The sequence below is a fragment of the Botrytis sinoallii genome, assembly GCF_014898435.1.
Source record: "Botrytis sinoallii strain Bc 23 chromosome Unknown BSIN_017, whole genome shotgun sequence".
NCBI lineage: Eukaryota > Fungi > Ascomycota > Leotiomycetes > Helotiales > Sclerotiniaceae > Botrytis > Botrytis sinoallii.
The window spans coordinates 710,676-735,545 of NW_024066044.1; the positions used below are offsets into that span (position 1 = coordinate 710,676).

Genomic DNA, 24,870 nt, shown 5'->3' on the forward strand with positions numbered 1-24,870 from the left:
AACTGAAAAACATGCTGTCCACCGCCCCTTTCCCCTCATCCATATCATCATATCTCCGTCCTGTACCTGCAGCTGATAGCTTCATTATATCTACCTATCCATCCACCAATACCCATCAGTTCGTATCTCTAACTACTCTCCCGAATAGTAATCCCATCCCATCCCATTCCATGCATATCATGCATACACACACATATACATATACATATACATACACACATATATACATACCCATCATATCAGATTATATATATCAAACCTCATTAATCGTACAAACAATGAATGCACATCCAACTCCATCCATCCATCTGCATTCATTCTCCTAATACATATTCCTCCACCCTACAATTTTCCCAACACATTCAAATTCAAACATCCATCAAACACAATTTCAAACTCCACAAGAGCGAGCACAGATATCAGATAATATAATACAATCATAATAACGAGTAGGTAGATATCGACGACCTATATCCCCTAACTAAGCTAAGCTATCTCATCTCATCTCATCTCGTTTCTCCCCCTCCTCCTCTCCGCTTCTTCCTCCCTCGCCCCGTACAACCTCCAAGGATTCAATCCCTAATTCCCATCCCCAAATCTCGCATCAAATTCTGGGAAATCTGAAGTCTTTCTCAATTCTCACTCATCTCACCTCATCTATACCTCAAGAAATCAATCAACCATAAGGGAAAAGAAGTTTCAAAAAAGAAGAAGCTAGATAGCTCACTATTACTAAATACTATAATCTTCCTCAAATGCCCAATCCTTAAGAGCCCTGCTCTCTCCCCCTCTCCCCCTCATCTTTCTTATCCCCGGGTATCTCTTCCGCTCAAGAAGTAATATTACATATTTTCCTCCCCTTCCATTTCCTCCTTCGCCCAAAAACCTTCCCCAAGATCCTGTAAAAAAGGAGTGACGCCGTCATAATTTTCCACTCCCCAGCGATACCCCGATTTCTTTTTTCGGTCCCCTATTTCAAATACATGTTGGGGTATCGATTCGAAAATGTCAAAAAGCAAAAAAAAAAAAAAGCAGAAACATCTATGTGCTAGTGGGGATATCAATTCATTATAAAACCGAAAAAAAGCAAAAGAAATAAAGAAAAGGGTTTGTCGTGAATCCGTGAAATAGTGATTGTGGAGTAATGCGAGTAAATTGATGAGAAGTTGGTAGTTGATGTATAGAATAAAGATGTCATGGACAATGACAATGATCGAGGCGAAGCTTTTTTTACTCGTTTTTTTTTAGGTCGATTCGAGCCTTTTTTTAAGGAAATGTTTGTTAAAGGAGCGAATGCTGACAAAAGAAAAGTTGCAATGAGCGTGGGTGTCGATAGTGACAAAATTGTTGTAATGAAATAATTAAAAGAATGTGGTGCTCGTTTCGTTTTGTCATTGTCCTTGAACATCTTCATCTTTCCACCAGTCCGACTTTACGAGTCATTATGACTCACACTCGTCCTTCGTGCCTCCCCAGAAGCTCTTGGTTTCATGTCAAGAAGTCTCGCGCTACCCGCACTGACTCTTCTAACATGTCCGAAGTCAACACTTGTAGCTCTGCTAATGCCAGTACTATCCTCGTCGACGAATTCAACCTGATAGCTGACACTTCTTCGGTAGCCTGGAGAATCTTCAGCAGCCTCATCCAAAAGTCCCTCGCGAGATTTTGCTCGTTCACGGTGAATTACAGTAGCATGTCTTGCCACAGCTCCCCATTTTGTCTGCCCTTCTGGAGATGGATTTTGTTTAAGGCTAGCTCCATCTTCCTCATCGCTAGAAGCCATGGGAAGACCGGTAGATTGACGTTTCATCATATTTTCTTCCTCGGGCCCCGGTGTAATGCGGCTGAAGTATTCATCTTCAGCAATTCCAAGTTCTTCTGAAGATTCTGATAATTCTTTGAAGCGTTGTTGTAAAGAGCTAGCAGAATCGCGTAATGGTGACAATGTCATCTGTGCAGATCCTCGTTTTGAAGCTGTTTTCTTTCCAGAAAGCCATGATCCTTCGGAGTCTATTGATGCAAGAGATTGGGAAATAAGAGCGGGTTGTTCGGGTGAAGGTACATCTGTTGATCTGTGGCCACTGGTAGGTGTGCTATCTCGTAAACGCGCGATACTGATTGGAGTATCGTATCTGCGTTGTTCCTCCAAAGATCTTCGTACACTACCTCTCTTATCTGGATAAGCATTTCGTATTGGTGGTACGACATCAGCCTCGGGAGATTGTAGTCGGGAGTCCGGTGGTGAAACTGGAAGTTCAGGCAAATCTTCTCTAAACTTTGACATCGTTCGTTTGGGGATGTTTGATGTTTGCCTAACCACTGGCGTATATCCCAAGTGTGGTGGTGGCCCAGTTTGCACTGTTTCTCGTGAAGTGTTCGAGAAGGATGGTGTAGAAGTCCTGCTGAGTCTCTTGTTTCGTCTAAAGAATGATGTCCACGATTGAGAAGTTTTGGCTTCCACAGGCTGCTTGACAGGTTCTGTCCCCACTCGCTGTTTTTTAGCTGGAGAAGGAGTCCTGGATTTATCTAGGTTTACCACCTGTGACATCTTCGACGGCCCTCGAAGATGGCCCTTTGGTGAAGCAGGTGGCGAAACATTAGCTTTTCCGATAGTGTCAACCTGCGCAGTTCCTAAGAATGGTACGGAACGTTCTGAAGAAGGGGTTGGGTTCTCGTCGACGAATGGAGTTTCGTGCGCAGGAGAGTCTTTGAAAAAGGCATCCGCAGGTCGCTTTCCTCTTCCAGAATCCCAAGTATCCGATCCTCTCCTCTTGCTTGATGTGGTTACCGCGGAAGTTCCAATGCCCAAGCCTACTACCTCTCTTCCTAAGACCCCCCTCTCCATGTTATCCGGTGGTGGTGTACCGTATCGAGCTGCAGCTGCTTCTTCGGCCTTTTGTTTCTCTTGCTTTCTTGCTAACCTCCTCTCTGCCTTCAGCTTCTCATCTGCCTTCTTCCTTTCCCGCCTCTTCTGATCTCTTTCCATGAGCTCCCGAAGCTCTCGGGCGTCCAGATCATCGGCAAGTTCATCAATTCTCTTATTTGCTTTCAGAACTTCTTCTGGAATATGTATGCGATCCAAAATACGTCGCTTTTGCGAGTCTGATCTGTCCGAACCAAAACCGGTTACGCCAGGCGCATATCGAGGGTTTTCGGAATGTCGAATCGTAGGGCGTGGTGCCAACGCATCTAATGCAGATATTCTCCATGATGTTTGATGTTCGGAATTCGAAGACACTGAAGAACGCATCGATTCCGCTGTCGGCAGTGAAATATCCGAACGCGGGTTTTGTAAATTCCCTTTCAACCCAGTCCGCATTCTCTTGCTATCCCTCTTCATGGGACGACCAGATGATGAGGCATCTGCGGCCGGTCTACTGGGCATAAAAGAAACCATTGCTTTAATTTCCTCTTCCCTATTAAATTCTTCTTTGCGCTTTTTACTCGACTTTCGCCTTGAGAGTTCCGCAGCACCTCTTTTATGTAATGTTGGCACCCTCTGCCAATCCTTTAACTCCTCGGCTTCTTGATCTGTAAGTCCAATTGTTGTGTCTCTTCCGTCTCGAGCATCTGCAGGTAAAGGAGGAACCGGAGGTCTATGCACGTCTCTCTGCACGCGAATGCTATCGTGTCGACCGGGAGAAAAACTATAAGTCCTTTGCCTTTCAGGCTTCTGTAATTTGTTCGAATCCCTCGAAGATTTTCTTCTTCTTTGAGAGTCCCTCCGGCTTCTTCTTCTCTCGAGGACTGATAAAGGGTTTAATTCGGATCCATCATGCCTTCCAGGGTCCCGCTGTGTGCCAGCATCGTGCATGGTTGAGTGTTCGGAGCGAGAAGTGCTAGCCCCACTGCGCGACGCTCTGCGAGTACTTTTCCAACGGAACGGCCACAAACCCATCTTTCCATTGATGTGTATAAGATAAAATTTATGCCCCTCTCAATATTACGAGGTTGGCACTGAGCTGTAATATATGCTGTGTCCAAACCCGCTCAAACCCTTCACGGAGCTCCAAGGTTTCAATCTAGTACCTGCACGCGTTGACCATGGTCATCTAATTGTGAATCTCGTCCGAGTTAATGTGTGTGGGCACTGATCACTGAGCAAGCGACTGACAGATAAAACGTTTAAAACCCCACGAGGTCCTTCCTTGTCGCAAGTTAATAAATAGAAAATTGTTTTGTGAAAGTGGATCGCGTTTCCGTTCGCATGACGTTCATTCAAGTAGTGCCTGTATACGGAGGTTCTGCTTTGGAGTTTTTTTTTGTTTGGTTGGTTGGTACGGTTGTGTGTGATGTGAAAGGATTACTCCGGCATCATTTGAGCAGAATTGAATAGTAAAAACGTTAGGCCAGACAGGCAAGACGAAAGAGAGGGATGGAGATGAAGATGAATTGATCGAAATGGTCGAGATCTTTCTTTGCTGGGATGAAATCTGGGAATTTGGAATCCTGAGGGAATGTAATTGGCGTTGTGAGATTTGAAGGGTATTTGAAATTGGGAATTCTTTTAATTGCGAAAGTAAGGGAGAAAGAAGATAAAATTGAAATGAGAAGATATGGTTGGTTCGTTGCTTTTGGTCTGGTCTGGTCTGGCTACTCAGGTGTGAGTGTGGCTAATTCGATTTGATTGATTGATTGATTGATTGTGTTCCCTTGATAGAATCTCGTCCAATATGGATTCAAGATTATAACAGGAAGTGGTAATTTGGTCCAAATAAAGTAAAAACAGACCCAAGGGATGATGAATTGATTCAAAAAATAAATCAAGATCTTGATTCTTCAAACTCCTTCCCCAAGCAAAATAAGATCAAATAAATAAAATAGACCTCGTGATCTGACGATTCTGACCTCACTAATAATAATCATTCAGCCCCTCGTTCGTTTCTTGTTTCTCCTACAACATGAATATGTTTATTAAGCTGTGAATCTGTGATGTAGATGAATGTACCCATACAGTATACACTCGTCGTAACTTTAGTTGCGTTAGTCATGTAGCTACTAGGTAGATGTTTACTAGCTAAGTATGTATGTATATCTGTCTGTCTGTCTATCTATCTATCTGTATGTATGTAGGAAGTACTGGGTAGGTAGGTATTCAATACATTGCAATACATCTTGTATCTCTTTCTCTCTTTCTCTCCTTCTCTCCTTCTCTCCTTCTCTTCACTCGATGTATCAAACTACTCAGGTATCATGTCAGCACTCATCACTCATCACTCAGCACATACCAATACTCCTAATCACAATTGCCACAATACTAACACATCCGGATCGATCATCTAAGTTCGACAAGCCCACGCTACTACAAGTCTACGGTACGGTACGAGACGGAGAATGCCTCAACTTTCCCTTTAATACAATACTCATTACTAACCACACTGCCTCGCTATCTATGTAGTAGGTAGTCACATCTTTCAATCATTGGCTTCAAATCTTCAAACTCTAGTTGCGACTTACGAGATGAACCAATATTCTTCGGAAAAAAAAACTTGAGTCTTGAGTCTTGACCTTGACTCTTGACCTTGGCTCTTGATGGTGGATATCCTTTGAATCCACAAGAATCCACCTCTCCAAAACTTGAATCCACAAATCAGGTACGAGATCAAGAATCGATGACATTTCATCAGATGCATCATGTATGAAAGCTCGTGAGGGAGGAACTTGGGCAATGAGACGAAACAAGAGGCAGAGGGAGAAAAGAGTCAGAGTGTACGCTAATTGTCTTTTTCTTCTGGATCTAGAACGAACCTTATTAACGTCCAGGGAGTCAGGGACCTGAAGAACCCGGCTGGTCGATCAATGTACTACGAGGTAGTATGTACCTAGGTATCGACCAGTGTAGCTGGAGGGAAACATTTCAATGTTCATGCATGCATGAGGTCCCGGTCGGTTTTTGTACAGCTGTTTGATGCATGGCATAAAATTTACACCTAGGATTTTAGTCTACCGATACCTACCTATACCCGTGCTCGTATCTATCTGTGTGAATGTTAGGGCTTTTCAGGGTTCACTCTTCAGTCATGGTGGGAATGGGATGAAGGCGAAAGAAAGATGGACGGTCCTTATGATTTTCTGGCTATGATTTACAGACAATCATGTTCAATACCACCTGCAACCGACAACCTACATACAAGCTATGAGCTACGAGTATGGATGCAGAGTCGGTAACAGTTTCTGGGATGACGAGAGAGGGAAGTCCCGTAGGATCAAGGTACGAGAAAATATTAATATCGATCCATGGTTGGTATCTTCCTTGTAATTTTGACATTCATGGATAACAACCTGGATCATTTTTAGCAGTGCAAGTTTGGATTCGTACATTTTTTCCCCAGGCTCATTTAAGAATGTACCCATTAGGCTTGCCCTTGGAGTAAGCCTTCAACCGCCCCGACGATACCTTTCAAGTCGTCACCCTAAATCCCGAAAAGCCTCCAAATCTGGGCATCTGGGGCACAGGGTGACAGGTTACTACTACTTTACTCTGCTTGGTGATTCCTATCTAAATTAAGCCAATCATGCTATAGGTATCTGTATAGATACAAGAAACTCAAGCCTCCTCCCTTGCTCCTCTACTTCTCATTGATTTTATTGGTTGAATCAAGGGGAATTGCCAGATCGTAATAGACTTGATCCAGTTACTAGGTAGTCATTAGCCTTGATTAATGTTCGAGAAGAGACCAAGATTGTCACGAATCACGATGCCACAATCGTCTATCCACACTGATTCTTCTTTTTTTCTCTAAGCGAACAGCTCATCTACATCAATAATTCCAATGCATATGCTTGCGGAGTGCATTCCTGTAGGTACGGTACTTGGATCACATTTCCCATCCGAATTGTAGCCTGACACGTAAAAAGGTAACCATGCATCAGCAAAAGAGTCGCATACCGAATTGGAGAAGCACAGGGACAAGGGCAATCTAATCCTCGTGGCAGTGTATGGCTGCATTCTGTATCACCACCTCAATATCAACTTGTCTTCCCTTGCACAAACAATATTCGAATCCAAGCACACCGCGGTCGTAAAAGTTCAAATTTCTAGATGAGATGGATCTTCCAGAAGCCATCACGCTCCCATAACCATCCTCCTTAGCTCTCTCCACGATCATCTACCCAATTTTTTCCTCCCAGGTGACCAATATCCCACAGCACGGATGAATCGAAGGCGTCGACCATCTCACCACCGAACGGTCGAAATGCATCCTCGAACCCGCCACACGGGCTTCGGGCTCAGCCAGCAGACCTGACTCCTGAGAAAGCCTAGAAGGGATTCCAAGCTCCAACCGCGCCGGCTCACGGGTTTCAACGACTCGTGAAATGGAATATGGTCAGAGGAAATTCCTGTGCGCTTTTTTCTTGCTGGCTGGCTGGCTTCGTTCAACCCCGCGTGCTACGGTTGGTGGGTTGCGCTGCGCATAAGCCTGTGGGATGTACGAGGAGTTGATCCTGAACGATGGATGGATGGATGTACTATGTATGTATCAATCCACTCACTACACACACAGCAAGCAGGACAAGGAATTGGAAGGGAGTATCATCGAGTCATTAACTCGTGTGACGAGACACCAGACTCCAGACTACATCTGCAATATGTATGCTCTGACGATAATCGTCTGTCTGTGTCCTGTCTGTCTGTCTGTCTGTCATCTTGTATCAAGTAAGCACCACGCATAAAATTTTTATAGAATAGACTACCTACCTACCCTATACTTCTTGATATCTACCTAGTACACTCAGAGCTTTTTCCATTTACAGTACTTTCTTTCTCCACTCCCTCAGCTCCCAATCTATTACACTTTCCAGACACCAATATTGACACCATGACGAACGGACGCATGCTCCCAAGATCAAACTCTCCACCCAATAATTTAAATTCCATAAATTCCCCTAACCCATCACACAGTGCGTTTACGCGCACCGGTAAACATACCATTCCGATAAAGTAAAATAAATAAAATAAAACAAATGAAAAAATCAATAAAAAAACCCACCTACCCACTCACTCATCATCCCCATCCCCAAACCCAAACCCCAAACTCAAAACTCTACAAAACGCTCAAAGCACATACACACACACACACACACACATACACATACAGTCCACATATACATACCATCGTACGGAGTATAACCGCCCGAACCAAAAAGTGCCCCCTTCCTCCCTCCCCTCCCGGAGCACGCGTACTCATTCCGGGCGCACGCGAATTCCTTCCTCCAGGGTAAAATTGTCGGGGGTGGTGCTCGGTTTTTCCTTTTTGGTCGTTTATCTCCGATGGGATGGGTAGGTGATAGGATTGAGCGATTTGATGATATATAATATCGTATATTAGTCAAATTGTATTATATGTATAATTAATTATAAAATCCTATAAAAGACTATTTTAAAGTTATTTTGAAAAGAAAATAATTAGTATATAAATCACATAGTTAGCATCTGACTTTTGGATCTAATTATACATTAAATTGAAAATTAGAACTATCAAAAACTTTTTTCAAAAACGACTCATTTTCATTCATCCTGATGGTTTTATTGGTTCAAAAAACATGTGTATAAGCTTGGTATAATATTTTATATGCCTCAAAAGTATGATAATATGAAATTATATAATCGACCCTCAAATTATATAATTCGCCCACGCCCATCCCTAGTGGGTTGGGTGGGTGCTAGAAAGGAAGAGCCTTGGCGTGGTTTGGGAGAAAAACGAAAATGTGAAAATGAAAATGAAAATGTGAAGAGGTCACGCTTGATGGGGATAAGATGTGCGTGGTGTGTTTATTTTTTTTGAGGCAAGGATTTGGGAGTGGGTTGCTTGGGTTTGGATTGGATTGGATTGGATTGGACTGGTTTGGTTTTACTTGCGCTTGCTTGCTTCTGCGAGTAATTACGAGTAGAGAACCACGGAGTAACTCGAATATTTGTAAGCTTTTTTGAGAGGGGAAGTTTGGGAATTGATGATTGGATACGATACTCGTAGGTACATAGATTGGTAGGTGAGTGGGTGGAGATATCCTCAATTTTTACTTATTTGGAACTTGGAGCTTGGTGAAGAGTCGATTGTACTTGTGCTTGTGCTTGTATTTGTGCCTTGTGCTCGATACGAGAAAAGACACATCGTCATCTACAACATCGATTCCCCATTTCACATTCTCACACCATCATCAAAAACAAAAAACAAAGACGAAAAACAAAGATATCATGAGAAGTCTACCATTTTCCAATCCATATGTATGCATTCCTATATCCATTCCCCCTCCCTATATCCCTATCCAGCAATTTTATATTTACATTTACGTTCATATTTATATTTATATTTTATTTATTCCTCCCTCCCTTCCTCCCTCTCTCCCTCCCTCCATCCACTTCCCCATACACAAGCAACCCCCTTCGGAGATTTGAATTCACAAATTCACAATCAGAACTGCTGAACTTGAACTCACAGACATTTACCACATTAATCGATTCGTAAGTCTTACATTTATTTGTAAGTACCGTAGTACTGTACCAAACTTTTTCAAATCTACGATACAAATCGATATACTAGGTGTGTATCATAATATACGGAGTATGTGATCGGTAGAGATATAATTGGAGCACACAAGTACACAAGACAACAAGACAAGCAAACAACGTTGAAACTTTAAATTGAATTTCAATATTTCATAATGCAATGGGACAGGGATCGGGATGGGGATGGGACTTGGGTGGACGGGGAATGATGTTTATTTTATTTTATTTTATTTTATTTTTAGAGAGAGAGGGGGGGGGGAGAGAGAGGGAGGGAAGTTTTGAGTTTGTGGTTTCGTCATTGGAGATAGTGAGTTGGAGTGTTACTCACTCACTCGCATATATTGGGAATGATTGATGAAAGGTTGGAGGAGATGGTTTGGAGAGGAGAAAGTTTGATGTTTTTGGGTTGGGTTGGCTTGGGTTGGGTTGGATGTGTCATTTTTTTTGATGGGTGAGTTGATGGCGATGATTTGACGTTGATAGTTTGACGTGGATGACTTTAAATCTCGTTCTGGTGTTCTAGCTTGGTTTGGCTCGGCCTTGCTGTTCGATGGAGTTCGTCGGATCTGCTTTTTTTTTTCTTACCTATTGTTGACTTTGTGGTGGTTATAGTGTAATCACGACATCGTGTAGTTATAATATCTTCGTATTGGTTAAGGAACTCGGGAGGTACTAGATAGAATCATGAAATTATACTTCAATGGGGAAATTTAGGTTGGCATTTTTTGTAGGTATATCTTCGTTTACAGAATGCACAGTCCCAATAGTGAGCGGCACAGTGATCATCAGCAAGTTTCTTGCCAATACTGATTCTTTGACTATCGTTGGACGAGTTTACAATACAGTTCTAAGCTAGTTGTAAGAACTAATTGATGTTCTGTTCAATAGGAACATAATACCGCATGATGTTCGTAGGGTCCCACTGAGGTTTAAGTTTCTTCAATTTCTCCAATCTCCATGCCTCCCACCCATAGATCGCCTGTAAAGACTCATCGCCATCGGCATAGTTGACGTAGGCGCGGAGATGTTCTGGATCGTCACTTCCATCCAACAAGTATTTTCGAAGCTTTTCCCCAAATGCCTTTGCTTTCGGGTCGATGTTCGAGTCAGGCGCATACATGACGTACGATGTAACCAAGATATTATCATCTCGGTGCGGAAACGCCGTGATTGCTGCATCGATGGCTTTAAACCGCTTGAGTCGAGTAGCCTTCGAGCAAGAAGAATGAACCAGCTATCTCTGGAACTTTGCGGAATGTTGAGTCGATCTCATTGTATACTTGTCTAACGGCCGTCACGTTGTATGATTTTAATCCGATGGGGTATCGGAGGGATGTCATTCCGTAAGCGCATCCTGGACCATCGGCGTCTTGGAACGTGACGACGGCAAGATCGTGTAGTGATCCCTGACCAGTCTGTACACTAAGTGGCCCGATGTCATGAAATGGTTTGGCATATTGATTGGCTATTTCGGGGGAGCCGTTGTAGATGATACCGAACCACAGTACCGGCTACCAAATTGTTGGCTTCTAAACAATCCCAAGGAAAGTGCGTCGGGACAATGACTTACATGATCTGAATCAATCTCTGCAACCTTGATAATATATCCCCAATGAACTAGCTCCGCTGGTTGGTCTCGCAACAATCTATTCGCCTCCCTCATAGAGAGCTTCAAGTTTGTCTCCTGAATAAATGAAGATTTCATAAGACCATAACGGGGCAATATCGTCATAAACACAATACTCCCATTCCATCACCAACCCGAAATTATGTCCCGCGCCTCTAATGGCCCAAAATAAATCCGGATACGATTTCTCCGATACAGTGACCAGTTCACCAGCAGGCAGCAAGAGACGGGCGGAAAGTACCTGATCGGCCATGAGTCCATATTGGCCCTGAAGCCAACCATGACCACCCCCGAGAGCGGGCGCGGAGAATCCGACGAGTTCACAGATACCGGTTACTGGTTGAGTGATTAGTTTGGATTTTCATGGTTGTTGGGGCATGGATGGCTTGGAAAGGCGAATCTACCAGTTCGTTTTCCTAATCGAGTAAGTGTATCCACGACATCTTTCACATTTGCGCCCCCGCCAATCGTGGCAGTCTGGCCATCGTCTGAAAGAGTGATGTGGTTCATGGTGCGCAAATCAATCTGGATTGCGTTCTTCGCTTGGCTGAGAGCATGGGTTGCACCGTGACCGCCGGCTCGAGCGATGTAGGGGATGGAATGTTGGTTGGCGTAGTGGATCTGTGGTTTGTGTTGGTATATGAATTGGGTGGATGGGAAGTATGTTAGACGTATTTTATATGGAGAAATGGAGTGGTTGGAATGGTAATGAGGAGGAATTCTTAACACTTACGATTTTCTGAATGTCGGATTCGTGGGTTACTTGGATGATGAGGATGATATGTGGGCTGGAGTATTCTCGCCATCTTGCGAGGAGAGGGGAAGGAGGGACGGGTGGGGAGGAGAATGGTTGCGTGAGGGGAGAGGAGGGGGGTGAGATGGGTTTGGATTTCGAGGGGGCCGGGCATGGTGGGGGGGAGGGTAGGATGGGATGGTTGGGGAGTTGTTTGGTGGGGATGGAAGGTGGAGGTGATGGTGGAGGTGGAGGTGAGTTGGAGTTGAGTTGGATGATTTGAAAATGGTGCAAATGGGATGGGGATGGAGATAAGGAATAGAGGGCTCTAATGAGTATTATATCTAAGGCAGGACTAATTGTGATGTTTTCGTGGGAGAGAGATTCTCGGTTTGACGTTTTGAATATTGCATTATTGCAAAGTAAGCTTACCCACAATTAGTATAATATATGCATAATTGCGAACGGATACCTAGAAACCAACTCATTCATTCTCCTTACCGAATCAGCATCAAACCAGTACCGAACAAACTTTTAGAACCATGATGTTGGAGTCGACACAATATACCAGATTTGGTTTCTTTTTATGGTTTGTTCGTGGATCCAACATTTGGTTAAGTAAAATTCATAGCTCACATGCTTGCATCTACCACCTTCTACTCTTTTACAATACCTACCTACCTACCTAGCTAATGCTCACTGTTTGTTTCGCTGACCTGAATAGCATGCAGTGTTATGAGATCGTCGTGTGGGAAATGTGAGATGTGTATTTCAGATAGGGTTTGGATGTTTTGTTTTTAGTGGAAGAGGAGATGGAGATGGAGATATTCGGGTGGATTGTATATTTTCGATATTTGAGAAATAGGAGTACCTAGGTAAGTAGGTAGGTAGGTAAAGATAGATCTTTACGGAATTGTCGGCATGAATGACATCATTCAATCCGTTTTTTCAAGGCGAAGGGCGCACTTGATGTCTTATGATTTTTTCACATTAATTGTACAAAGTGTTCGTGACAAAGCGGGATATGGAGAGGGATATACATATGGTCTTGTTTCATAATGATATCTGAATAATGATTTCGATATATCGAGTGATGATACGGAATCTTCTGTATCTATCAACTATTCAATTCTACTTTTAACTCCCATCTTCATCTTCATAAAGGGAATTAGTTCTTAAACTTAAGAAATACATGTTTAAAAACACGACACCCTCCACCAAACCCCCACCCCCTCCAGATCCGCGCCATCCTCTTCATTTCATAGGCACATGTCTAAACTGACACACCTCCCACATCTTCCACCTCTCCCATTCCATCCCTCCTTCCCCCCTCACTCGCTCCAAAAACCCAATCCGATTTCCTCCTCCAACAGCACCAATCCTATTTCGACACCACCACCCCCGCATCTCCCACAATCCCCATCAAAAACAATCAATCTCACACACCTCTCCACCCTAGAAACACTCCTCCTCAGTCCAACCTATTCCCCCTGTCCCCCTCTTTTACACCCCCCATCAAAGAATTTCTCATCCAGGCATCGCATCTCAAATCCCCTAGCCTGATGTTCTTCCCGCCCTGAAATTTCTTCTGACAGGAAAGAATATAAAAATATGAACTTTTCGTTCACGCGGATGGTTCTACATGATTACAGCTCGATTTGATGAAGCGGCGGGGTTGAAGGGAGGTTTTGAGATGTTGTTTTCGAGTTAGTTGGTGGGGGTGTATAAACCGGAGAGAGAGTTATGAGTGGGTGATGGGGGTTTTGGGTTTGGATCCGGAGCAATGTGTTATGATGGTGGTGTATACGAGTGATTTGAAAGGAGCGAGGAAGGTGGGATGAGGATGGTTTATGTGAGGTTAGTGGGTTGTTTGTTTGTTTGTTTGTTTTTTTGTGTTGGGATTTTTGGGGTTTGGGGATCTAGATTTGAGATATTGTTTACTGACTTTTTGGTCTTTTGTAGGAGGTGGACGGATGATATTAATGAGGATCAGGAGTAATTAAATGCAAAATGATGCGTATTTGGAGGATTTAAAGGATTTGGGGAAGGTAATTAAGGGGTTATAGGGAAAGAAAAAGTTTATGGAAAGAATAAGTGTGGTGCACCTTCGGTGAAAAGTTACTATCCGAGTAGTCATAGAACCAAGACCACTTAGTCGTCTAGGGACGCGAGGAAAGGAGAGGAGAAGGGGGGAGAATCAAGTTCAATGGATCGACTTGAAATTTTTCCCGATATCCCAACTTCATGAATGATCTGTACTAGAGTTTAAGGGAAGTTCCATCAATTCTCAGGCGGGAGAATGTGTCTTTCCTCAAATGTTACACTCGGTGAATAGGTTATAGGGAGTGAAAACTTACCAGTACCCTATAAGTACCCTACTGGTGAGTCTTACATAAATATATCAAGATCATACAATATTATATCTTCTTCCTCCTCATATGTACCATCGAGTCGAAAGCTCTTGGGCTGAGCGAGCACCACAGTGTCGCGCGCAGAACGTGTGATTATTAAATCTATCTCCCTTAATTTTTCTTCCTCTTTGCTACTTGGCACTTTTACGTTTCATATTGACTGAAGAGTCAATACCATGAAAATTTCCGCATAATACTCCCTCGTAATCATAACCATGATCTCGATCGTCATCATACATACCACATTAGCTCTCAGTCATATGTGATGATCCCAGATCAGGTATGATTTCTGTAATACTTTGTATAGACAGTATACAGGAAGAGCTTTTGATTCGGTATGCTATAGCGTTAAAGATCTAGAACAGAAGTCAGCATCATTCATAATGAAAGGTAAGTAAACAGTTTTTTCCCAACTCCTCGACGCGAAAGAACCTCTCAAATTCTGCTAGTATTAACCTGTAGATAAACAGACCACGAATACTCGAGAGTGCTAGACTCGAGCGAACCGGTCATCATTTGTTCATAATCCAAAGAAATAAATCACAAACGAATGAACTCGAGAAATGCAACTTTATCTTGCGGTACTTACTAGGTAGGCATTTTGATGGTAATGGTGGTGGTGGTGGGTATGTGGATGAATTTGTATGTGGAAGAGTAGATGGGTATGATGTTCTTGGGAGAGTTTGGAGATTGAGAAAATGAATATACAAAAAAAGGCATATTTGCATGGATAAGATTGTTTTAGTATTAGAAATCATCAGATAGAATAGATAGAACATTAACATAGCATGAAGAAATTGAACTTGGATATTCGCTGAAAAAACTAAGTAACAAGAATCATAATTTTCCTCCTCTCCTCTCCTCTCCTCTCCTCTCCTCTCCTCTCCTCTCCTCTCCTCTCCTCTTCTTTTCATCCCCGTTGCCATTTTCCTCCTCTCATTACAAATTCATAACCATCTCATCCCTCATTATCTTCGCCTATCTAAAACTCATCATTGAGAACGTAAAGAGGCATACTATCCTCCCACATACTATCAGTCAACATGGTCTTGTTTGATCCATCAAAGTTCATGGAGATAATTTGTCCATAGGGCTGGAAGGCATTATCGTAGAGAGGACTCTCCTCTCTGAAACCATACATTCCACTGCTGTACAAAATTCTTCCATCGGCGGACCAAACAGCGTGAGCATCATTGGCTCCACTGGTTGTTACTTGTGTGAGGCCAGTTCCGTTAGGGAAGATGGTGTAAACGTCGTAGGAATCGGTCGCTGAAAGATCGTCAAAGTTGAGATGGTTACGACGGGTGAAAACGATGCGCTCTCCGTCGGGAGACCAACCAGGAGTGTTATCCCAGGTATCGGTCAAGTTGGTGACGGTACCATCAGCGAGGTTCAGAATGCGGAGACCGATGCAGTACAAAGGAGCAGGGCCACACTCTCTGTAGACGATCTTGGTTCCATCGGGTGAGTAAGATGGGAATCCTGCATTGGAAACACCGGCTTCTCCGAAAGTCAATTGCTCGTAGTGAGAACCGTTAGCTGTGACGCGATAAATCCAACCCGGCTCAATCGATCTTTCGAAAAACCAGTATCCGAGTCCAAAGGTGAGCCATTCGCCATCGGCAGTCCAAGAAGGTTGGAATGCACCTGCAAGACCAGTAGAAGTATCTGCGGATGAGGTTTGGTTTGTGGAAAAGACGTCGAAGACCAGATCGAGATCGGTACCATCTGGGTTCATGGTGACAATTGATGAGTTACCGAGTTGTTTTTGAGTGATGACCAATTTGTTTGTTTGGAGAGCATGGGGAAGACATCGGTGAAGCGGTATTCGAAATCGCCGTCCCAACTGTACAAAGGTTTCTCCATTGCACGGACGGGGGTGAAACTGGTCTTTTCATAGATGACCAGGGTTCCGTCTGGAGACCAAGCAGGGTTGCGCATATCACCCAGGATGGTAGTGTAGTTCGCGGCGCCGGTGCCGTTGTAGTTGATACCAATGTTGTCATCAGTTGAACCCTTGGTATTGAAACCGACAACATCGGCAGTTACGAATTGACCATTGACTTGCATCCAACTCCAGAGGTATGGTAAACATAATCGAGTCGGTAGCAACATCTACGGATGCGATTTGTGTCTCAGCACTGTCGACAGAAGTCATGTGGGCGTTGTAGGTGTTCTCTCTAGTCATCTCATAGAAGATAATTCGGGATCCGTCTGGGCTCCATTTTGGCGATCCAAGAGAGTAACCAGCTTTGGTGACAACTTGGGAGAAGTCGGATCCGTTTGGTCGGATCTTGTAGACGGAAAGTTCTTGGGTGTGTTCCCAACCGGTACCGTTGCTATGTCCGGTCCAGGCGGTGTTACGGTCGGAGGAAAAGGCAATCCACTCTCCATCGGGCGAGAAAGAAGGACGAAAATGACCATCTGGAAGGGCATTGTCACCAGCTGTGGTAGGTGTGTTGGTTAGGTTAAAGGCAACTCCTGTAGTGAGATCCTTAACCCAGATATTTGCTGTGAAGTTTCCTTGGGTGGATACATAAGCAAGTGTTGTTCCATCAGGCGAAAGTACACCTGCATCTTCGAAAGATGGTGTTTTCACCAAAGATTCCAATCCGGTACCATCAATCTTGACTCTGTAGATATCCGATTGTCCATCTCCGTTACGTTCAGTGGTGAAGATAACATACTTTCCATCAGGACTGAAGTTTCCGTGATAATCGTAGGAAGAGCTGTTTCCGAGAAGTTCACGTTCATTGCTTCCATCTGCATTGGCGATGTATAGAGTGGATACGGATGGTGCAATTCTGTTCATGAACATGACACCCTTTTTGCCTGGAGCTGCACCACTACCAGCACGAGGGAAATACTCTCTGGGAGTATCAGAGACCACTTCGTCCTGCATAAGGACAAGCGCTCCTCTTCTCTTGAGCATCAGCATATGGACAAAAACCAGCTATGGCCTGGCCAACGACCATGCCAAGGGCAGTAGCTGTAGAGAAAAGCATCTTCCTTGTCCTTGACAAAAGCTAAGTAATATTGATAGTTAAAGAAGGGGATGAGGAGAGGAAGTTCTCCGAGGAGATAAGATCGACTTTATATACCTATCTCAAAGCACGAATACTAATCCACTATGCATTGTAGGTGTCTTGGCTTTCTTCAAATTATCCAAGCAAATGTCAGGCGCAGATACTAATACTTCAGACCAGGTTCATTGATGAACTGAAGAGTCCATGGAACGTGCAGAGTATCCACTGCGGGAATGGTTCCTCGATAGGAAGCCATAGACTGGGGACAAATGGTTTATCTGATCAATGATTTGATCATCCGATGAAAGAAGGTAGCCAGAATGGACGACTAAGCCATATATTGGTATGAACACGTCCACTTCATCCCATGTAACGGATGCCAATCGAATGAGGGATCGGGCTTTAGAATTTTATCGAATCTCCGAAGATACATATAATCTGTAAGGCACAGAGCCAGTGAGATCTTTGTGATAGTACCCTTCAAGATAATATTAACATCCCTATTGGCGGAGAAGCGGATGAAAACCCATCGGCAGCTAATCAAATGTGGCAAAGCTGGGATTCCCGGCTCCAGGTTCCTTAAGGGTGCCAATTTAATGGCCGCAATCAAGAAAGATCAGCCGTTGGAGTTGAAAATTATAAGTGAACGATCTCGGGACCGAACTTAAGTCCTGGTAAATTCCCATGTATTTGACCCACTTTATCGAATCCTCAAGCTCATGTCAAAGTCCTGTATAGAAGGTGACACTGAAGGTTCATACCGCAACGAATCGTTGAAGATCTAGAACTCATATCTAGGTTATGTATCTGATATCGATGTCACATGTATGACACAAGCATGTACGAGGCTCACCGGTGTACCACGAACGTGTCTTGTAGATTGGATACGGATTAGCAAAACATAAATCACTTACCAGATATAGCGATATGCCGCTCGCTCACTGTACAAGTTGAAAGTTGCATTTAGATGACGGAAGAGTGTATCCTATGATTAATGCATTAAACGTGTTGAAAGATTCAAAATATGGGCTCAAAGGAAGCTCCGACAATCTTAGATATCTTGGCACGTTGAAATAAAGTTAAAGGAGAGAAGACATTTTTGAACTATTCGTAAGAGGTGGGACCGGGATACGTAAAGCTCCGAAATATCTAAATGTTTCAAAAAATATAACATCATCGGGATGGAAACTTTGAACATTGTTGAATGGTCTCGGGACCGAAAGATGGAGAATATTGACATTGTGATAACGTCTAACGTTGCCATAAACGGATGGGTAATACATGATGCGTAATAGATAATGCGGCAGTTCACCGTCAACAGCGCGAGCAGCGTTATATTCGTGTTAAGATTTTATCTTGGTTTAGAAATACCCGACAGCTGCAGAAATCTACCTACCTAGGTACAGAAATCTAACCACGTCTATTATAAAGGTACTCGGTACTGCACAGAGTAGCAGGTAGATGAAGAAAGTTCGGTTGTGTGTCTGAGGCAACAATTATTTAGCGACGACACGTGATTTTATTTCATTCTTCTCTCGAGGTTCTTTCCTCAAGATGGATGTGGGGTAATAAATCTCGGTGTTCACAGAATTTCAAAGCGATCAAGCTTCAGGAGTCAGCAAGGTTAGTTCGTTTCAATTGTCACAGCACAGACACGAAATGCAAAGTAAATGCTCGGGACCGGGCGTTTGTCAATTAGGTGATTTTATGCCAATGTCATGGACTACCGATGAAACTACAGAATAGGTAATGGAAGGATGTCTCGGTAGATTGAACCTTAAAAAAGCAAATGAAGGTTTGATTTCATTCAAGACCGCTTGGAATAGGGACATTGTAGATAACTACTTAGTTGACTATAATTGGAGACGACAGAAGAGAAATGAATCGGCAGACAGAACAGATGAATAAATACAACCTTCAGTACACAGTGAAGGGGATAGACCCAAGTACAAGAGGAAGGTACTAAAATCTATTCTCATCCGAATCGGCTCGCTTCACAATACTATATCCGACATTTCCGAGGCTTTAAGGAAGAGCAACTTTGCGAGTATCGAAAATTTAAGGGCCAAGAAAGAAAGACTAGGTGTTGTATATTGAAATCCTAGGAGAAATCTGGAAGGTTTTAAAGACGAAGGAAGTCTGGGGGAAACACGGGATCCTGTTGATCGGATTACGATAAATCTATATGAGGGGTTCTCTGCACGTAAGGGAGAGAGCGAGGGAAGGGAGACCTTTTCTGTCTGAGTGATAGTGGTGGCGGAGGATAGATATGTTATACAAACCAAATGCAGATGATTTGTCTATGCTGGCTGACTGACTGAAGGCTGACATTTTCCGCTGATTTTTATTTTGATCGAGGTAGTAGCTGTGGTTAGACCTGATAACTTGTCCTGGGCTGGGCTGAGGGTTTTGAGTGTACAGAGATGATTACCGAGTAGTGAGCATGTCTTTTTGTCTACACAGCTTTTAGAGCAAATCAGGTACCAAGAACCTCTCTAATATTCATTGTAGATATCCAGTAGGGATAAGAATGTTGAACAGTCTTGGAAAATGTGTTGACTTTAGCATGGAAAATATCTTCATCCAACTGAGGAGGGTGGATGATCATTGTCACTTATATTATCTCCCTGCAGCAATTCTCCCCTTCTTTCGTTACCCCACAATCTCTCGCCTCAATTCTGACCCCCTCCCCTCTACCTACTGTTATCCCGGAATCTTCATAAGACCTTACTAAGAAATTTGCATATCAGAAATTTCAATACCATAATTGATATCTTTCATATTGAATACCTCAGGTAACATACTTGATATCCAACTAGAAGAGTTTTCACGCAAGAAAAAAAACAATAACAAGCCTCCGACTAAGTTTCGCCCTACGGTATTGCCGCTATACACATCCTATCAAATGCCTACCTATCGAGTCATGATTCGCTCAGTTCACTCCGTACGTGTCCCAAGATGGTTGAGTTGAATCTGGCCGGATTGAAATGAGCCAAACCGATTCGGTATATACTGGTAGATCGATCTAATAATGTATTGGCTGTATGAACTTTGCAAGAAGGGCGTTGAAGAATACGCTACTAGCTAGTACTCGTAGATACATTCAGTTCACCATACAGATTTGATACTATACTTGTTTGTTACATGTGGAAGGTTAATATAATTCATTATTACAATGTAATATTACCTAGGAATACTCCCTAACATACTGATTATATATCTCATGAGAAAGAACCATACAATTCACCATTGACTGTGTATACCTATGAGAGGGATTCCTACATACAATCCTCTTTCATGGTGGCAAGCCCCCAAACCCCCAGCTCGCTGCGCTCGAAGTTGTTCGTAGAATATCATTGGCGTATACAGATAGATTGACAGATGTATCTACAGATTACAACTGTAACATTGTTTTAAAAATAAAAATCCAAATTCACTTGTGCTTATTCAGCAATATAATATCAACCAACGAGATTCAATTGCCGCACACACTTTCTGACGCCACTCAAAAACAATCAAGCTAAGAAAATAAGCGAGAGAAAACCCTTGCAATATTTTTTTTATCAGTAATGCCACTTCAGAAAATTAAAAGGGTCCAAAAGCCTTCCTCTCTCTGAAGAAGATCACATCTCTTTTCCTTCATTCTTCTTCCCTCTAAAAAAAAAAACCACCTCCTCTGTCTTTTTGTTCTCTGGATATCAAGTAGAGAACAACAAAAAGAGTGTAAAAAAGTCTTCTCTCATAAATCCAATATCGATATAGAAAGAAATAGAAAAATAAAGGGTTTCTTTATCGAAATCATTCTCTCTCTCTTCTCCGCCACTTTTGCCCACTTTATCTCAATTTATCGTCGAATCATATATCAAGATTACAACATCTTCTCCACTCTCAACGCACCGATTACTACGGGTAGTTTCGCGCTAAGCAAAAATTTCATTCCCACAAATCCTTATCGACATCTTTTCTCCCCCTCTTCTTCTCTTCTTTTACAATGCCTTCTATCGAAACACCATCGAACCCAACAACAACAGGAAAGATGGCTGAAAACAAGAACTCGATCAAGGTCTTAGATGACTTAATGTCGAAGTTGTCTGTTTCGAAAGAGCAGACTGACATTAACGCTGCCACTCACAACCTCGCCATTTTCATCAATGGTAACATCGAGGAGAATGATGCCCCCACCAAGTATGTATTTCCGACTTCAACGTTCAAATTTTCATCGATGAGGAGAAAGGGAATGGATCGGGTTGAATATCTGTCAAAGACTTCATTCACACTTGAGATATTCTCTCATTCATCTTATCACATCGATATGCAATCTCACGGTCGCACTAAAATTCTTCAAAATTTTTTCATTTTCAGCTTTACTAACAATGTGTCCTTTGCAGAACCGTCGAGGCTTTGAAGAAGCAATTGGCAAACAAGAAGGATGCTAATGTCAGAGAACGCGCTCTCAATGCCATCCAGGCAATTGCTGAGCACTCCGAAGTCTCTGCCGCCGTCGAGCCATACCTCATTGTCCTCCTCGGCCCCGTCCTCAGCTCCGTTGGTGACAAGATGGTCCCAGTCAAGAACGCCGCACAAGCAGCTGCCTTGGCCATCGTTAAGGCTGTCAACCCAAATGCTGTCAAGGCAGTCCTCCCACCTATCATCAAATCCATCCTCGAAGCTCAAAAATGGCCCGAAAAGATGACCGGTCTTGACTGTATCGAGGCTCTCGTCGAGTCAGCACCAACCCAATTGGCCCTTAGAGTTCCAGATCTTATCCCAGTCGTTTCCGAATCTATGTGGGATACCAAGCCAGAAGTCAAGAAGAGAGCATACGGTATCATGGAGAAGGTCTGCGGCCTTATCGTCAACAAGGATATCGAACGTTTCATTCCAGAGTTGATCAAGTGTATCGCTAAGCCAGAGAACGTCCCAGAGACCATTCACTTGCTCGGTGCCACCACTTTCGTCACTGACGTTCATGAGCCAACTTTGGCTATCATGGTTCCTCTTTTGGATCGTGGTCTTAGCGAGCGTGAGACTGCCATCAAGAGAAAGTCCGCTGTCATCATTGACAACATGTGCAAGTTGGTCGAGGACCCCAACATTGTCGCTGCTTTCTTGCCAAAATTGATGCCAGGTCTCATCAAGAACTACGAGAACTTGGCTGACCCTGAGGCTCGTGAAAAGACTAAGCAAGGTCTTGACACCATCAAGCGTGTCGGTGCCGTCGGCGCTGATGGAAAGATCCCAGAACCATCAAACGCTGGTCAAGTCTCCACTGTTGAGGCCATCCTCAAGGATGTCCTTAGCTCCAACAAGAGTGCTCTCAAATTCGAGCCAATCATCACATACATCGCCGCCATTGCTGGTCAACTCATCGATGAAAAGGATGCTGACTCCCACAGCTGGACTTCCAACCTCAAGCCATTCGCCGTCGCACTTACTGGTGAGAAGGATGCTCAATCAGTTGTCGACAACCTCCGCAAGCGTGCCTCCCCAGGTGCCGAGGCTGAGGACGCCGAAGAGGCCGATGATGAGGAGGGTGAGGACCTTTGCAACTGTACCTTCAACTTGGCGTATGGTGCTAAGATTCTCCTCAACCAAACCCATCTCCGCCTCAAGCGTGGTCAACGATATGGTCTTTGCGGTCCTAACGGTTCCGGAAAGTCTACTCTCATGCGTGCTATCAACAACGAGCAAGTTGAGGGTTTCCCAAAGAAGAGCGAAGTCAAGACTGTGTTCGTTGAGCACGATCTCGATTCCGCTGATACTGAGCAAACCACCATTGCCTGGACCATGAAGAAGCTTAAGGAGGTTGGTGTCGAGACCTCCCAAGAGGAAGTCGAGAAGCAATTGTCTGAGTTTGGTTTCACCCCAGAGATGACCAACAACTTGATCACTGCCCTCTCCGGAGGATGGAAGATGAAGTTGGCTCTTTGCCGTGCTGTTTTCGAGTCTCCAGATATTCTCCTTTTGGATGAGCCTACTAACCATTTGGATGTCAAGAACGTCAAGTGGCTCGAGGAATATCTCCAAAACTCCCCATGTACCTCCATTATCGTTTCCCACGACTCCGCTTTCTTGGATAACGTCTGTCAACACATTATCCACTACGAGCGATACAAGCTCAAGAGATATCGTGGTAACTTGAAGGAGTTCGTCAAGAAGTGCCCACAAGCCAAGTCTTACTACGAGCTTGGTGCCTCCGAGATGGAATTCAAGTTCCCTGAGCCAGGTTTCCTCGAGGGTGTCAAGACCAAGGCCAAGGCTATTGTTCGTGTCAGCAAGATGTCCTTCCAATACCCAGGTACTCCAAAACCACAAATTTCCGACATCTCCTTCCAATGTTCCCTCGGTTCCCGTATTGCCGTTATTGGTCCTAACGGAGCTGGTAAATCCACTTTGATCAACGTTCTCACTGGTGAACTCATCCCAACTGAAGGTGAGGTCTACACCCACGAGAACATCCGTATCGCCTACATTAAACAACACGCTTTCGCCCACATCGATCACCATCTCGAGAAGACCCCATCCGAATATATTCAATGGCGTTTCCAAACTGGTGAAGATCGTGAGACCATGGACAGAGCCAACAAGATTGTCACTGATGAGGATGAGAAGGCTATGGACAAGATTTACAAGATCGAAGGTACTCAACGTCGTGTTATCGGTATCCACTCCCGTCGTAAGTTCAAGAACTCTTACGAGTATGAATGTTCGTTCGCTCTCGGAGAGAACGTTGGCATGAAGAACGAGAGATGGGTTCCTATGATGACTGCAGACAACGCTTGGATCCCACGTACTGAGATCTTGGCTTCTCATCAAAAGATGGTTGCTGAAGTTGATCAAAAGGAGGCTCTTGCCAGTGGTCAATTCAGACCTTTGGTTAGAAAGGAGATCGAACAGCACTGCGCCAACTTCGGTTTGGATGCTGAGTTGGTCTCTCACTCCCGTATGTTGGGTCTCTCCGGAGGTCAACGTGTCAAGGTCGTTCTCGCTGCTTGCTCGTGGCAACGTCCTCATTTGATCGTTCTTGACGAACCTACCAACTATTTGGATCGTGACTCTCTCGGTGCCTTGTCTAAGGCTCTCAGAAGCTTCGAGGGTGGTGTTATCATCATTACTCACAGTGCTGAGTTCACCAAGAACATCACTGAGGAAGTTTGGGCTGTATTGGACGGAAAGATGGTTGCATCCGGACACAACTGGGTACAAGGTCAAGGATCTGGACCTCGTCTCAAGGGAGACGATGCCGAAGAAGAGGAGAAATTCGATGCCGTAAGTTTAAACCATCACTATTATTAAACATTCACTAACACCTTATTTAGATGGGTAACAAGATTGTCTCCACCAAGAAGAAGGCCAAGCTTTCTTCTGCCGAACTCCGTAAGAAGAAGAAGGACCGTATGGCCCGCCGCAAGAGAGGAGAGGAGGTTTTCACTGATGAGGATGAATAAATGTTTACGTCATAGATGAATGATGGTGGTTGGTGTTTGTGGATAGACGAAGTATTTAAAATGGATGGGCAAGACAAAGGAAACTCGGGTCACGAAAAGAAATTTTCGAGTTATTTT

The 24,870-nt window shown here is 43.7% G+C and overlaps 5 protein-coding genes across 5 annotated transcripts; 1 reads left to right on the forward strand and 4 right to left on the reverse strand.

Annotated features, from left to right (window-relative positions):
* Positions 1 to 1,432: 1,432 nt before the first annotated feature.
* On the reverse strand, positions 1,433 to 3,898 carry EAF02_008894 (uncharacterized protein; the record flags this gene model as incomplete). The annotated part of the gene is made up of 1 exon (XM_038904942.1): positions 1,433 to 3,898. The coding sequence occupies one exon, from the start codon at positions 3,896 to 3,898 to the stop codon at positions 1,433 to 1,435; it is 2,466 nt and encodes an 821-aa protein (XP_038755352.1).
* A 6,475-nt stretch (positions 3,899 to 10,373) lies between these two features.
* EAF02_008895 (uncharacterized protein) lies at positions 10,374 to 11,645 on the reverse strand (the record flags this gene model as incomplete). The annotated part of the gene is made up of 5 exons (XM_038904943.1): positions 10,374 to 10,693; positions 10,740 to 11,019; positions 11,079 to 11,166; positions 11,225 to 11,471; positions 11,540 to 11,645. The coding sequence occupies 5 exons, from the start codon at positions 11,643 to 11,645 to the stop codon at positions 10,374 to 10,376; spliced, it is 1,041 nt and encodes a 346-aa protein (XP_038755353.1).
* A 3,616-nt stretch (positions 11,646 to 15,261) lies between these two features.
* Positions 15,262 to 16,017, reverse strand: EAF02_008896 (uncharacterized protein; the record flags this gene model as incomplete). The annotated part of the gene is made up of 1 exon (XM_038904944.1): positions 15,262 to 16,017. One exon carries the CDS (start codon positions 16,015 to 16,017, stop codon positions 15,262 to 15,264), a length of 756 nt encoding a protein of 251 aa, XP_038755354.1.
* A 267-nt stretch (positions 16,018 to 16,284) lies between these two features.
* On the reverse strand, positions 16,285 to 17,217 carry EAF02_008897 (uncharacterized protein; the record flags this gene model as incomplete). Its single annotated transcript, XM_038904945.1, has 1 exon — positions 16,285 to 17,217. The coding sequence occupies one exon, from the start codon at positions 17,215 to 17,217 to the stop codon at positions 16,285 to 16,287; it is 933 nt and encodes a 310-aa protein (XP_038755355.1).
* Positions 17,218 to 21,296: 4,079 nt separating this feature from the next.
* EAF02_008898 (uncharacterized protein) lies at positions 21,297 to 24,753 on the forward strand (the record flags this gene model as incomplete). Its single annotated transcript, XM_038904946.1, has 3 exons — positions 21,297 to 21,490; positions 21,694 to 24,574; positions 24,625 to 24,753. The coding sequence occupies 3 exons, from the start codon at positions 21,297 to 21,299 to the stop codon at positions 24,751 to 24,753; spliced, it is 3,204 nt and encodes a 1,067-aa protein (XP_038755356.1).
* Between the last annotated feature and the right edge of the window lie 117 nt (positions 24,754 to 24,870).